Source organism: Aphelocoma coerulescens, chromosome 29 (genome assembly GCF_041296385.1).
Source record: "Aphelocoma coerulescens isolate FSJ_1873_10779 chromosome 29, UR_Acoe_1.0, whole genome shotgun sequence".
Taxonomy (NCBI): Eukaryota; Metazoa; Chordata; class Aves; order Passeriformes; family Corvidae; genus Aphelocoma; species Aphelocoma coerulescens.
Window position 1 is genome coordinate 1,669,757 of NC_091042.1, and position 12,041 is coordinate 1,681,797.

The window sequence follows — 12,041 nt, forward strand, 5'->3', positions numbered from 1 at the left end:
CTGGGGACACCGGGGATACCCCTGACACCGGGGCCTCCCTCCCCCCGCTGGCGGCCCCCGGAGCCCCGGGGGGGGATATGTGGGGGAGCGAGGGGCGCCCGAGCTATTTTTAGCCGGGGCCGCGGGGGTATTTTTAGCCGGGGCCGCGGGTGCGTCAATGGAACCCCGCGTGCGTCACGGCCGCGCCCCCGCCGGGGCCGCCCCCCCCGTGCGTCACCGGCCCCGCGCCGCCCCGCGCGTCACCGAGCGCTTAAGAGAAAGTAGTGGCGGGGCCGGAGCCCGGCGGAGCCCGCGGAGCGGCGGTGGCAGGAGCAGGAACCGGAGCGCCGCCGCGCCGGCAGCCGGGTACGGGCGGCACCGGGATGCTAGGGGCACCGGGGGCGGGGGGCACCGGGGGCGGGGGTCCCGCTGGCAGTGGGGGCGGGCTGCGCGCACCGGGAGGTGCACGGGGTCGGGTGTCCCGGTGGCACCAGGGGGAACAGGATCGATCGTCCCGGGCGGCACCGGAGGGATTCAGATCGAGCGTGTCAGGTGGCACCGGGGGAATCTGCGTCGGGCATCCCGGTGGCACCGGGGGCTCGGGGCGCATGTACGTGGGCGTCCTGCAAGGTGTATGTGGTCGGGTGTCCCAGCACCACGGGCAACCGGGTGGCGCGTCCCGGTGGCACCGGGTGGAGCCGAGGCTCGCGTGTCTGAAGGACACTGTGGAAGGAACTCCCGGTGCCACCGGCGAGAGTCGGGGATCCCGGTGGAAGGGGCCGGGCGGTGTGCGCTGTGCGGGACTGCCCCTTGGGGGTATCCGGTGGCACCGGGGGAACCGAGTCGGGCGTCCCGCGTGGCGTTGGAAGGCGCACGGGTTCGGGCGTCCCGGTGGCACCGGGAGGAACTGGATCAGGAGTCCCGGTAGCACCGGGAAGAGCCGGGGCTCGCGCACCAGACGGGAGTTGGCAGAGCGAGAGATCCCGGCCCCGGGGGTCCCGGGAAGAGCCCGACATCACCCACTCCTCTGTGAGGAGCTGTGCAGGACCGGGAGCCGCTACTAGGACTGTGGGGGACGGGGCTGGTTCCCCCATCGTGGCACCCCGACCGGGGCCAGCTGCACGTGCAGGAAAACCCCGTCTCTGGGGATTGTGGGGGGGGCAGAGTCACCCCATAGCGGGCATCCCTCCGGGATCGCTGAGCAGAGTGGTCATGGAACTGGAGTGGGCAGCAGCTGGGCAGGCAGGAGCGTGCGGGCGGCACGGGGATCACGGCGCTGCGAGCCGGGATGTGCAGGCAGCATCAGGACCTGGCAGAGGAGACAGGGATGTGCAGGCAAACCCCCCACTGCCCACGCAGGCCTGGCAGCAGCCGCCACGGCATTACCGGGCAGCAGGTGCCGGCAGGGATGTGGGCAGCGTCGCCCACCCCCGGTGCCACCGGCTGCTCTCGCCCGCCCGCGGCCCGGGGCCCGGTGCCAGCGGCTGCCACCCGCCCGTGCAGGCAGCAGCCTCAGGGCTGGGCACAGGCAGCTGCCTGCGCTCCCAAACGAGGAATCTGCAAATAGAGCCCGGCCGTGGGCAGCGCGGAGGCTGCTGCGGGAATCTGTGCCCAGTCCCTGGGAAAACAGGGCAGAGGGGACCCCAAATGCTGGCAGTGAGTGGGTGAGAGCAAAAGCATTCAAATAACCGGGACCACGGGAAGGGTCGAGGCATTGCATCCACCGGGGGTTTCGTGTAGGCAAGGAAAACTCCCACCGGCAGAGACAGTGTCCCCCGCGGCCGTGTCCCCAGCACGGCCTCAGGTCCCCTCGGCTTCATTTGGGGACAGGAGGCAGCTGGGGGGTCACCGTCCCCTCTGAACCCACGCACAAACCGGACATGCACAAACTCCACTGGGACACCAGTAGTGGGCTGGGGGCTGGTGCCACCCCATGGGTGCCAGAGCTGGACCCACGCTGGGTATTTTTAAACCCAGCTTCTGGCGGGTGTCGGCTTTCTTGGTGCCCGCGAGAGTTGCCCAGATTTGGCTGGGGGAATCCGGGGGCCGGCGGGTGCTCTGGCAGCAGGGCCGTGCCAGGACCGCGGCTGGGGGCCAGCACAGCGTGACCTTTAAAGGTCTGCAAGATGAATTACATTATCGGCTTGCCATTGGGATCACTTCTGGCTTGGCTTTCAGCTGGACATGGGACTCCGGTTGTCTTGTGTCTCACCGGGTCCATGCACAGCCCCGAGGGGCTTCAGGGACAGAGGGTGGGCTCCTCTCCCCCTGCACCTGGAGGTCTGCCTGCACTGATGTTCCTGAAAAGCCCCAAAAGGAGTTATGGGGGAAGTGGGATCCTCAAAACCTAGTTCAGCCCTGACTCTGTCTTCCCTCAGCCAGCCTGAGGGCTTGGGAATCTGCTGGCCACATTCCTCCCTCCTTCCCTTTCGGGGGCTTTTGCTAAGCCAGCGTTTTGGGGAATGTCCTTGGTACCCATTGGCTGTGCCGTGACCTTTCCCAGGGATAGTGGTGGCCGCCACCAGCCAACCGGTGGCTACGGGGGTCCAGTTCCAGCACGAGGGGAATCTCCGTGGTTCCCACCCTGTTTCCATCCTCTGCCTGGATGACAGAGGGCTGATATCGGGGTCCCCGCTGACACCCCTCTCTCCCCACAGAGATGCCCTGCATCCAGGCACAGTACGGCACCGCGGGCACTGGCCCCTGTGAGCGCTGCCCGGCCGAGCTGCTCAGCCCTGAAGGCGGCCGATTCCCCATGGAAGTGGCTGGAGCCGATCTGGCGGCCGCCCCTGCCCTGCCCAGCTTCAGCACCTTCATGGAGGGCTACGCCGGCGAGTTTGACGCCTTCCTCTACCAGCTGCCAGCAAGCGGCCAGTCCAGCGCCGCCACCGCCTTCAAGCTGGAGGACTTCCAGGTTTACGGCTGCTACCCCAGCGCCTTCGGTGGGCAGCCGGACGAGGCCCTCTCCTCCAGTGGCTCGGACTGCTACGGGAGCCCCTGCTCCATCCCCTCGCCCGCCACGCCAGGCTTCCAGCCTCCACAGGCCCCAGGCTGGGAGGGCTCCTTCGGGGCGTACTCACCGCTACCGAACTACGAGGGTGGGCAGCCCTGGGCAGAGCCAGCCAAGGGCGGGGGGTCACAGCCCCCCTTCTTTGCCTTCGGCCCCCCGGCCCCCAGCCCAGGTGGGTCCCCTGTGACCCTGAAGGGGCAGCCAGGCCCCGCGCCCTGTGTGGACCCACGGCTGCTGGACACGGACGCCTTCCCCCCGAGCCAAGGTCCTGCCAGGGGCTTCGCGGGGCTGCCCCTGGCCCCCACCTCCCCGCTGCTGGAGGGGCCGGCGCTGGCGCCCACCAAGGTGCGCAGCCCCGGGGCGGGCGAGGGTCGCTGCGCCGTCTGCGGGGACAACGCGTCCTGCCAGCACTACGGCGTGCGCACCTGCGAGGGCTGCAAGGGCTTCTTCAAGGTAAGGGGACCCCCAATTCAACATGGGCGGCCGGGATGTTCCCACAATGCTTTGCAGCAGCAGGAGGATGCTGCGGGGTGCCCCAGCGAGGGGCAGGGCAGGGAGTATGGCCATGGAGCCCTCCCCACGGACATGGAGCCGGATGCTGGGCTGAGTGGGAGGCAGGGGAGGACAGAAGGGCTTTTGTTTGGAGCTCGGCGCCCCGGGCTGAGCTCAGCCGCTCCTTCCCCACCCGCAGCGCACAGTGCAGAAGAATGCCAAGTACATCTGCCTGGCCAACAAGGATTGCCCTGTGGACAAGCGGCGCAGGAACCGCTGCCAGTTCTGCCGCTTCCAGAAGTGCCTGGCCGTCGGCATGGTCAAAGAAGGTACCAGGGTCCCATCCTGGGTGGGGGGTACCCAGCAGGAGTGGGGAGTCCCCACTCTGCAGCCTTTCTGGCTGCACTGAGGACAGACACACTCACTGCAAGTCCCAACCACAGTGGTCCGGACCGACAGCCTGAAGGGGCGGCGGGGCCGTCTCCCCTCCAAGCCCAAACAGCCGCCAGATGCGTCCCCCGTCAGCCTCATCACCTCGCTGGTGCGGGCACACATCGACTCCATCCCCAGTGCCACCAAGCTCGACTACTCCAAGGTAGGGCCAGTGCCACTCCATGCCCTCCCCAGGATCATGCCAGGGCTGGGGCTGGATCCTGACCCAATCCCCATCCCAGTTTCTCACCCATCCCCATCAACAGATCCTGATCCCGTCCCCATCCCAATCCTGACCCATCCCCATCGCAGTTCCAGGAGTCAGCACCACGCCCGTTCGAGAAGGAGGACTCGGTGGACGTGCAGCAGTTCTATGACCTGCTCACCGGCTCCATGGACGTCATCCGCAAGTGGGCCGAGAAGATCCAGGGATTCTCCGAGCTGCCCAAGGAGGACCAGGACCTTCTGCTGGAGTCAGCCTTCCTGGAGCTCTTCATCCTGCGCCTGGCATACCGGTGAGCCCTGGGGCAGCGCAGAGCAGGGGGAGCCCGAGATGTGCCGAGGGGTGACGCCTGGATTTGTGCTGGCAGCTCTAAGCCAGAGGAAGGGAAACTCATCTTCTGCAACGGGGTGGTGCTGCACCGGCAGCAGTGCGTGCGCGGCTTCGGAGAGTGGATCGACGCCATCCTCGAGTTCTCCCAGAGCCTGCACCGCATGAGCGTCGACGTCCCCTCCTTCTCCTGCCTTGCCGCCCTCGTCATCATCACAGGTGAGACCCCCCCCAGCTCCAGGCTGGCTGCTGTCCCCATCCCCACCTCGTGTCTGTCGCCGCGGTCCCACACCCTGTGTGTAACCCCAGACCGGCATGGGCTGAAGGAGCCGAAGCGGGTGGAGGAGCTGCAGAACCGCATCGTGGGCTGCCTCAAGGACCACGTGGCAGCAGCAGGGGCCGAGCCCGGGCGCTCCAGCTGCCTCTCCAAGCTGCTGGGGAAGTTGCCGGAGCTGCGCAGCCTCTGCACCCAGGGCCTCCAGCGCATCTTCTACCTCAAGCTGGAGGACCTGGTGCCACCACCGCCCATCGTTGACAAGATCTTCATGGACACTCTGCCTTTCTGAGTCCTGGGCAAGGGGCTGCCACGAGCCCCTGACCCGCCTGGGGACATCTGGGACCCGCCCTGGGCAGCCCTGGTTCAGTCTGAGGATGCCTGGGAACCCCCTGGGCACTCCTGGGTCACCCCTGGCATGCCTGGAACATCTCCTGTGTACCCCTAGATCAACTGTGGGATGTTTGGGACCCCGCCTTGTTCACCCCTGCGTCATTCCCAGGATGCCTGGAACTGGCCCTGGTCACTCCTGGATCAGTCCTGGGATGCCCAGGACCTCCCTGTGGACTCCTGAATGACCTCTGGGACACCTGGGACCTCCCCGGGCCATCCCCAAGACCCTATGTACACCCCTGGATCACCCCCAGAACACCTGGAACCCCTCTTGAATCACCCCCAGAATGCCTGGGACCCCCCCTAGGTCATCCACAGGATGCCTGGGACCCCCTGGGCACACCTAGGTCGCCCCTGGGATGCCTGGGACCACCCCTACATCACTCCAGGGATGCCTGGGATCCCCTCTGGATCACTCCCAGGATATCTGGGTCCCCCCTCAGATGCCTGAGTCTTCTTGGGGACACCCTTGGGGGTGCCCCATGTGCCTTCACGGCCCAGGGCACAGCCCCACAGCAGCCCCGGTGCCGTCTTCCCCGAGGGCATTGCCGGCGCGGTGCCCCCTTCCCCTGTAAAAATGCCCCTGATGTAAATAGCGCCAGCCGGGTCCTGTACAGAGTGGGGGGCGTGGGCGAGGGGTGGCTCCGGCCCCCCTAACCGCGGCCCCTTTCCCTTTATATATATTTTTCTGGGTTTCCCTCTTTTTGGCCATTTTCTGTATATAAACTTGTACGTACAGCGAGAGCGGGACCTTTGTTGCGTGTGCTCCCCGCTAGGGAATATTGGGGGATTGGGAAGGGGGGACAGAGCGACGGGGCTGGAGACAGCTGGGACGCTGGAGATGGGGAAAAACGGGATGGCAGAGCTGGGGAGAGTGGGGATGTTGGAGCTGGGGACAGGCAGAACGCCGGGGAAGGGGAGAGGCGGAGGGCTGGAGCTGGGAACAAACAGGACACTGGAGCTGGGACAGCCGGAGCTGGGGACCGGAGCCGGTGACCGGAGCTGGTGACAGCCGGGGCTCGGACAGTGTAGGTGTCGGAGCTGGAGGCAGCTGGGACACTTGGGCTGGATAAAAACAGGACGTTGGAGCTGGGGAAAAAACAGTCTACTGGAGCTGGGACAGCCGGGGCGATGGAGCCGGGGACAGCTGGAGCTCCGGAGCCGGGATGCCAGAGCTGGGGACAGCCGGGTCGGTGGATCTGGGGACAGCTGGGGCACCGGAGCCAGGGACAGCCGGGATGCCAAAGCCAAGAACAGCCGGGGCTCCAGAGCTGGGGACAGCCGGAGCCGGGGACAGCCGGGACGCCGGAGCCGGGGACAACCGGGGCTCCGGAGCCGGGGACAACCGGGGCTCCGGAGCCGGGGACAACCGGGATGCCAAAGCCAAGAACAGCCGGGGCTCCAGAGCTGGGGACAGCCGGAGCCGGGGACAGCCGGGACGCCGGAGCCGGGGACAACCGGGGCTCCGGAGCCGGGGACAACCGGGGCTCCGGAGCCGGGGACAACCGGGATGCCAAAGCCAAGAACAGCCGGGGCTCCGGAGCCGGGGACAGCCGGAGCCGGGGACAGCCGGGACGCCGGAGCCGGGGACAACCGGGACGCCGGAGCCGGGGACAACCGGGACGCCGGAGCCGCACGTTGCCCACGCCGCTGCCCTTGAACCGTCACTCATCGGCGGCTGCCGCGGCCCCGCACCTGTCGCCTGCCTGATTTATCCTCCCCAAAATAACCGGGAAGCGTGACCGTGTCCCCCGCTCGTGTTCCCGGGGACGTGGCCATTGGCAGGGCCAGCCCTGGCGGGGGGGGGGGGTGATGGCGTTTTGGGGTCCCGATCCCGGGAGCTGGGGACGGAGCCGGGGGTTCCAAGGCAGGGGGGTGACACGCGCGGCTGATGTGTCGCCCGGCTTGTCCCCTTCCTCCTGCTGGGGACAGCCTGGCCCCGGAGCAAACGTTAACGGGGGACACCCAGGGCCGGTGAGGAACAAGGGCCACATTGAGGCGCGGGGCCGGGGGCGCCCCGCGGTGACACAAAACAAGGGTCCCTCTGTCCCCCCCCGCCGCCGCCCCCGCCATGGGCACAGCGCTGACGCACGGCGGGGCCGCGAACGGGAGTCGGGGTGGGGAAGAGCGGAGCTGCACGCAGTGGGCACGGGGGGCACGGGGTGGGCACCCGGCACGGCACGACTCGGCTCGGCGTGGCTCTGCTCCGGCTGCGGAGCAGGAATGGCCGTGCCGCAGGTCTCCGTCCCCTCCCCACAGCTCAGGGCCGGCTCCTGCCCACCTTGTCCCCATCGCTGTCCCCTTTCCCTTGGCAGGGGCTGCTGCAGGAGGGACGGGGATGGTACCAGCGGGGCCGAGTAAAAGCAGCTCCGTGGGCAGCTCCGGCCACGCCGGTGGTCCCGGGGGCTGCACGGCACAGACACGGGTGTCTCGGTGTGGGCTGCACAGGTGTCTCGGTGTGTGCCCGGCTCCCCGCCCGATGACACGCCATGGCCGCATTCCTGCTGCTGTTTACACCAGGCCATGTGTCCCCATGGCAGCGTGGCCGATCAGTGCCCCAAATCCCCATGTCCCCACTCCCTGTGTCCCCCATGTCTGCCCATCCATCCATCCATCCATCCATCCATCCATCCATCCATCCATCCATCCATCCATCCATCCATCCATCCATCCATCCATCCCTCTCTCCCTGTGTCCATCTGTCCCACTGTCCCCCTGTCTCTCCATCCGTCCCTCTATTCCCATATCCCCCATATTCCCAGGTCTCTGTTTCCAGTATTCCCTGTGCCCTGTGTCCCCATGTCCATCCATCCCCTCTTACTGCGTCCCCCAAGTCCCCACGTCCCTGTTTCCACTATCCCCTGTGCCCTGTGTCCCCATATCCATGTGTCTCCCACGTCCATCCATATCCCCATATCCAGCCATCCCACTGTCCCTTTGTCCCCCTACTCTTCATGTCCCTTTACCCAGTATCTGTCCCGTGTCCCCATATCGCTGTGTCACTCTGTCCCTTGTGTCCATCTGTCCCTGTGTCCCCCCTTTCCTCATTTCCCCACGGCCCTGCTGTCCCATATCCTTGTGTCCCTTCTGTCTCCATACAGGTGCCCCCCGTGCCCCTGTGGCCCCTGTCCCCACGCGTGTCGCCCCGTTCTCGCCGTGTCCCCGCGGGGGTCAGCGGGGGACACCGGACCGCCCGCCCCGCTGCAGTACCGCCGCGGAGCCTCCAGCACAGGGGGCGCAACGGAGCCGCCGAGCCGCTCTGCGCTGCGGCACTGCAGCTCTATGGCCCCTCGGGAACGAACCAAACCGGGGAGAGGGGAATCCGCGCACTCGGAAGGGCGATTCCACCCCCGGCAGACGCTCCGCGGCCGGGAACGGCACCGAAGGGGCACAGTATGAACCGAGTCAAGTTCAGAGTGATGAGCACGGCGGTTATGACGGGAAGGGCCACTAAGGTGGCCGGTGGGGTGTTCCGATCCCCTGCGCAGATGGGACGATCCACTTCCCTCCTCCGCGCCGTCAGATGGTCGGGCCCGGGCGGTGAGTGCGGCCTCGGGCGGGGACCGGGACCGGGGGTGAGGGGGCCCGGGGGCCCAGGGGGGTTCGGGGCCTCGAGCCTGGAGGGAACCTGAGGCGCTCCGAGGGAGACTGAGGTGGTTTCTCTGGGTTGTTAGAGGCTCGAGCCAGGACATCTGGGTCCCTGTGGGATATTGAGGGGCCTGTAGTGGGACCGCGGGGCCCCTGTGAGGTGAGCGGGCACACACCGGGATACCGCCCTGGGGTGTGAGCAGACCAGACCGGGGTATTTGGGTCCTTGTGGACACCTGGATCCCTGCGGGACACCCAGACCTGGACGCCCCGAGCTTTTACGAGGTGTGTGGGAGGGTCCATATCTGTGGGATGTGAGGTACTCAGACCAAGACATCTGGGTCTCTGTGGGGCTGCGGGGGGCCTATACCAAGGACGCCTGGATCCTTGTGGCACGTGAGGGACTCAAATCAGGACATCTGGGTCCCTGTGGGTTACCAGGAGCGCCACACCAGGTCCCTCTGGGGGAGCACTCACTGGGACACCAGCACACAGGGGACTTGGCAGAGGGGCTGTCACCCAAGCAGGGGTGCAGCCAACACCCCCCACCCACCCTTGTGTCCCCTCAGCACCCGCTGCTGTGCCCCCTCCAGCGCCGCCCCTGCCATGAACTGCCGCGCCGAGGTGCTGGAGGTGTCGGTGGAGGGGCGGCAGGTGGAGGAGGCCATGCTGGCCGTGCTCCACACCGTCCTGCTGCACCGCAGCACCGGCAAGTTCCACTACAAGAAGGAGGGCACCTACTCCATCGGCACCGTGGGCACCCAGGACGTGGACTGCGACTTCATCGACTTTGCCTACGTCCGTGTCTCCTCCGAGGAGCTCGACCGGGCCCTCCGCAAGGCCGTCGGGGAGTTCAAGGTAAAGGGGGGAGCCAGCAGGGATGAAAATGGGAGCGTAAAGGGCCTTAAGGGGAAGGCATACAAGGAGCAGCTGAGGGCACGAGATCTGTTCAGCTGGAGGAGACTGAGAGGAGGCTCATCCCTAGCGCAGCTCCGGTGTCTGCTCCCTGGGACAGTGACAGGACACGAGGGAACGGATGGAGCTGTGTCAGGGAAGGCTGGATATTGGGAAAAGGTTCTTCCCCCAGAGGATGGTTGGGCACTGGAACAGCTCCCCAGGATTTGGTCATGGCCCCAAGGCTGCCAGAGCTCCAGGAGTGTCTGGACAACGCTCTCAGGCACAGGGTGAGATTGTTGGGGTGTCCTGTGCAGGGCCAGGAGTTTGACTGGATGATCCTTGGGGGTCTCTTCCAACTCAGGACATTCAGTGATTCTGTAAAAGCCAATGGGATGTGCCCGAGGAGGGCTCAGGCAGTCCCTGCTCCCCCATGAACCGCACGCTGTCACGCAGGACGCGCTGCGTGGCTCCGGCTCCGATGGGATGGGGCAGATCTCCCTGGAGTTCTACCAGAAGAAGAAGTCGCGGTGGCCCTTCTCGGACGAGTGCATCCCCTGGGAGCTCTGGACCATCAAGGTGAACGTGGTGAACCTGGCAAACGAGCAGGAGCGGCAGATCTGCCGCGAGAAGGTGGGTGAGAAGCTCTGCGAGAAGATCATCAACATCGTGGAGGTGATGAACCGCCACGAGTACCTGCCCAAGATGCCCACCCAGTCCGAGGTGGACAATGTCTTCGACACCAGCCTGAAGGACGTGCAGCCCTACCTGTACAAGATCTCCTACCAGATCACGGACTCCCTGGGCACCTCAGTCACCACCACCATGCGCCGGCTCATCAAGGACACACTGGCGCTGTAGGGCTGGTGTCACCCAGGCAGGGTCACCATGGGCAGTGGCACTTTTCTGGGACAGTGACCCTGCTTGGATCCCCTCCTTCACCTCCAAAAAGCCTCTGGGAGGAGCTGGGCTTGGCCTAGCCTGTAATTTGGGGGTTGCTGCTCCTTGGTTTATGCCGTGAGGTTTTGTCCATCCTGGAGAACTGGCTCGGTGGCTCCGGCCTGGCTGATGAGCGGGGTGAGTCCTCAGGGCATTGTGGCACCAGCTCAGAGTGGTGCTGGAGCCTGGCAGAGGGTGCTGGGGGTCAGGGTGACACCCGAACCCCACCCCTCTGCAGCACACTTGGTGCCACACAGCCAGTGCTGGCCATGTCCCTTATCACCACCTGTCCCCCGGTGTCACCCCTGTCCCTGGGGGGCCAGAGATTCCCCAAAAATAAAGTGTTTCTGCTTTCACATGGAGCCTGGTCACGTCCTGGCTGTGAGGGATGGCGGCCGTGGGAGGGGGGAAGTGGATGCTGAGGCTGAGCTGGTGGTCCCCCATCACATCCAAAACAAGGGGCTGGGCTGGGGGTCTCCACTCCACCCCCGTGCTGTAGAGCTGAGCTGGAGGAGCCCAGTGTAATGGAGCTGAGCTGGGGAATGCCATTGCACAACTCATACCATGGGGCTGAGCTGGGGGACCGCAGTGCTGTGGGGCCGAACTGGGGGTCCCCTGAGCCATGGGGCTGAGCTGGGTGTCCCCATTGCACCCCAGTGCCATGAGGCTGAGTTGCTACAGTGGGCAGAGGCAGAGTGGGCAGTTGGGCAGCCCCAGCTGCCCCCCAAGGCACCTAGGGAGGGGGCTGGGGTGACTCCTCCTTCCTTGCAGGACCCTGCACCCCTCCAGGGGGGCTCCAAGGCAGGGCAAAGCTACTGCCCCTTCCCGGGGGGGGGCACCCAGTGCCAGCGAGCGTGAGGGGGGCCATGGCAGGGAGGGATAAGACGGTCCTTGACATCACTTAAACCCTCCCCGTCTGTCACCGCCACACTCGGCTCCCGGGAGGAAGAAGAGGAGGAGGAGGAGGAGGGGGACATGAACGCTACCCGCGAGGACACGGGGGTGAGCGAGGCTGCCCAGATCGCCGTGGTCCTGGTGCTCTGCCTCGCCGTCACCTTTGCCATCCTCTTCCTCGGCTGCAACCTGCTCCTGCAGGCTGAGAGCCTGGCAGCGCCCACAGCCCAGGGCGAGCGGCGCCTGTCCGAGCCCAACGGTGGCACCGAGGGCACGTAGGGACCGGCTGGAGCCGGGTGCGTGGACAGATGGACGGGTGGACGGCTGGGCACAGCCGGATATGGATGGACAGCAGCGTCCTTGCCCGTAGCATCTCCGAGGGAATGGGACAGCGCTGGGGGCTTGTGTGGGTAGATGTCACCGAGTGCATGTAGGGACTGGGCAGGCAGAGCCCAATGGATGGACAGATGGACGGATGGATAGGTGGACGCGGATGGCCGTGCATGGACGTGGCTGGGCAGCAGCATCCTTGCCTGCAGCATCTCCGGTGACCCTCGGGAACGGAGCAGGATGTGCACTGGGATCCCGCCCCGAGG

The 12,041-nt window shown here is 66.3% G+C and overlaps 2 protein-coding genes across 8 annotated transcripts; both read left to right on the top strand.

Annotated features, from left to right (window-relative positions):
- The first annotated feature begins 284 nt into the window (after positions 1–284).
- NR4A1 (nuclear receptor subfamily 4 group A member 1) lies at positions 285–5,872 on the top strand. Of its 4 annotated transcripts, none has more exons than XR_011146789.1 (6): positions 285–345; positions 2,637–3,442; positions 3,681–3,810; positions 3,925–4,428; positions 4,504–4,682; positions 4,773–4,859. XR_011146789.1 is itself a non-coding variant. In XM_068997779.1 (6 exons), the coding sequence occupies exons 2-6, from the start codon at positions 2,639–2,641 to the stop codon at positions 5,027–5,029; spliced, it is 1,815 nt and encodes a 604-aa protein (XP_068853880.1). In that variant the 5' UTR covers positions 285–345; positions 2,637–2,638; the 3' UTR covers positions 5,030–5,872. The 4 variants fall into 4 exon arrangements, 2 of the variants coding, with proteins under 2 accessions (XP_068853880.1, XP_068853881.1); XM_068997779.1 differs by having other exon boundaries at positions 3,925–4,076; positions 4,226–4,428; positions 4,504–5,872; XM_068997780.1 differs by lacking the exon at positions 285–345 and having other exon boundaries at positions 2,627–3,442; positions 3,925–4,076; positions 4,226–4,428; positions 4,773–5,872.
- A 2,604-nt stretch (positions 5,873–8,476) lies between these two features.
- Positions 8,477–10,907, top strand: ATG101 (autophagy related 101). 4 transcript variants are annotated; one of them, XM_068997808.1, is made up of 3 exons: positions 8,477–8,670; positions 9,288–9,576; positions 10,069–10,907. In XM_068997808.1, exons 1-3 carry the CDS (start codon positions 8,654–8,656, stop codon positions 10,471–10,473), a joined length of 711 nt encoding a protein of 236 aa, XP_068853909.1. In that variant the 5' UTR covers positions 8,477–8,653; the 3' UTR covers positions 10,474–10,907. The 4 variants fall into 4 exon arrangements, with proteins under 4 accessions (XP_068853909.1, XP_068853911.1, XP_068853910.1 ...); XM_068997810.1 differs by having other exon boundaries at positions 8,668–8,705; XM_068997809.1 differs by lacking the exon at positions 8,477–8,670 and adding an exon at positions 8,790–9,003.
- Positions 10,908–12,041: the final 1,134 nt, after the last annotated feature.

What these genes read in the sequence shown, in the direction of transcription:
- NR4A1 (XM_068997779.1), top strand. Translation starts at nt 2,639, where the DNA reads ATGCCCTGCATCCAGGCACAGTACGGCACCGCGGGCACTGGCCCCTGT. An exon ending in CGTCGGCATGGTCAAAGAAG is followed by an intron (nt 3,811 to 3,924) that starts GTACCAGGGTCC and finishes TCCCAACCACAG; the next exon opens with TGGTCCGGACCGACAGCCTG. An exon ending in ATCCTGCGCCTGGCATACCG is followed by an intron (nt 4,429 to 4,503) that starts GTGAGCCCTGGG and finishes TTGTGCTGGCAG; the next exon opens with CTCTAAGCCAGAGGAAGGGA.
- ATG101 (XM_068997808.1), top strand. An exon ending in AGGCCGTCGGGGAGTTCAAG is followed by an intron (nt 9,577 to 10,068) that starts GTAAAGGGGGGA and finishes GCTGTCACGCAG; the next exon opens with GACGCGCTGCGTGGCTCCGG.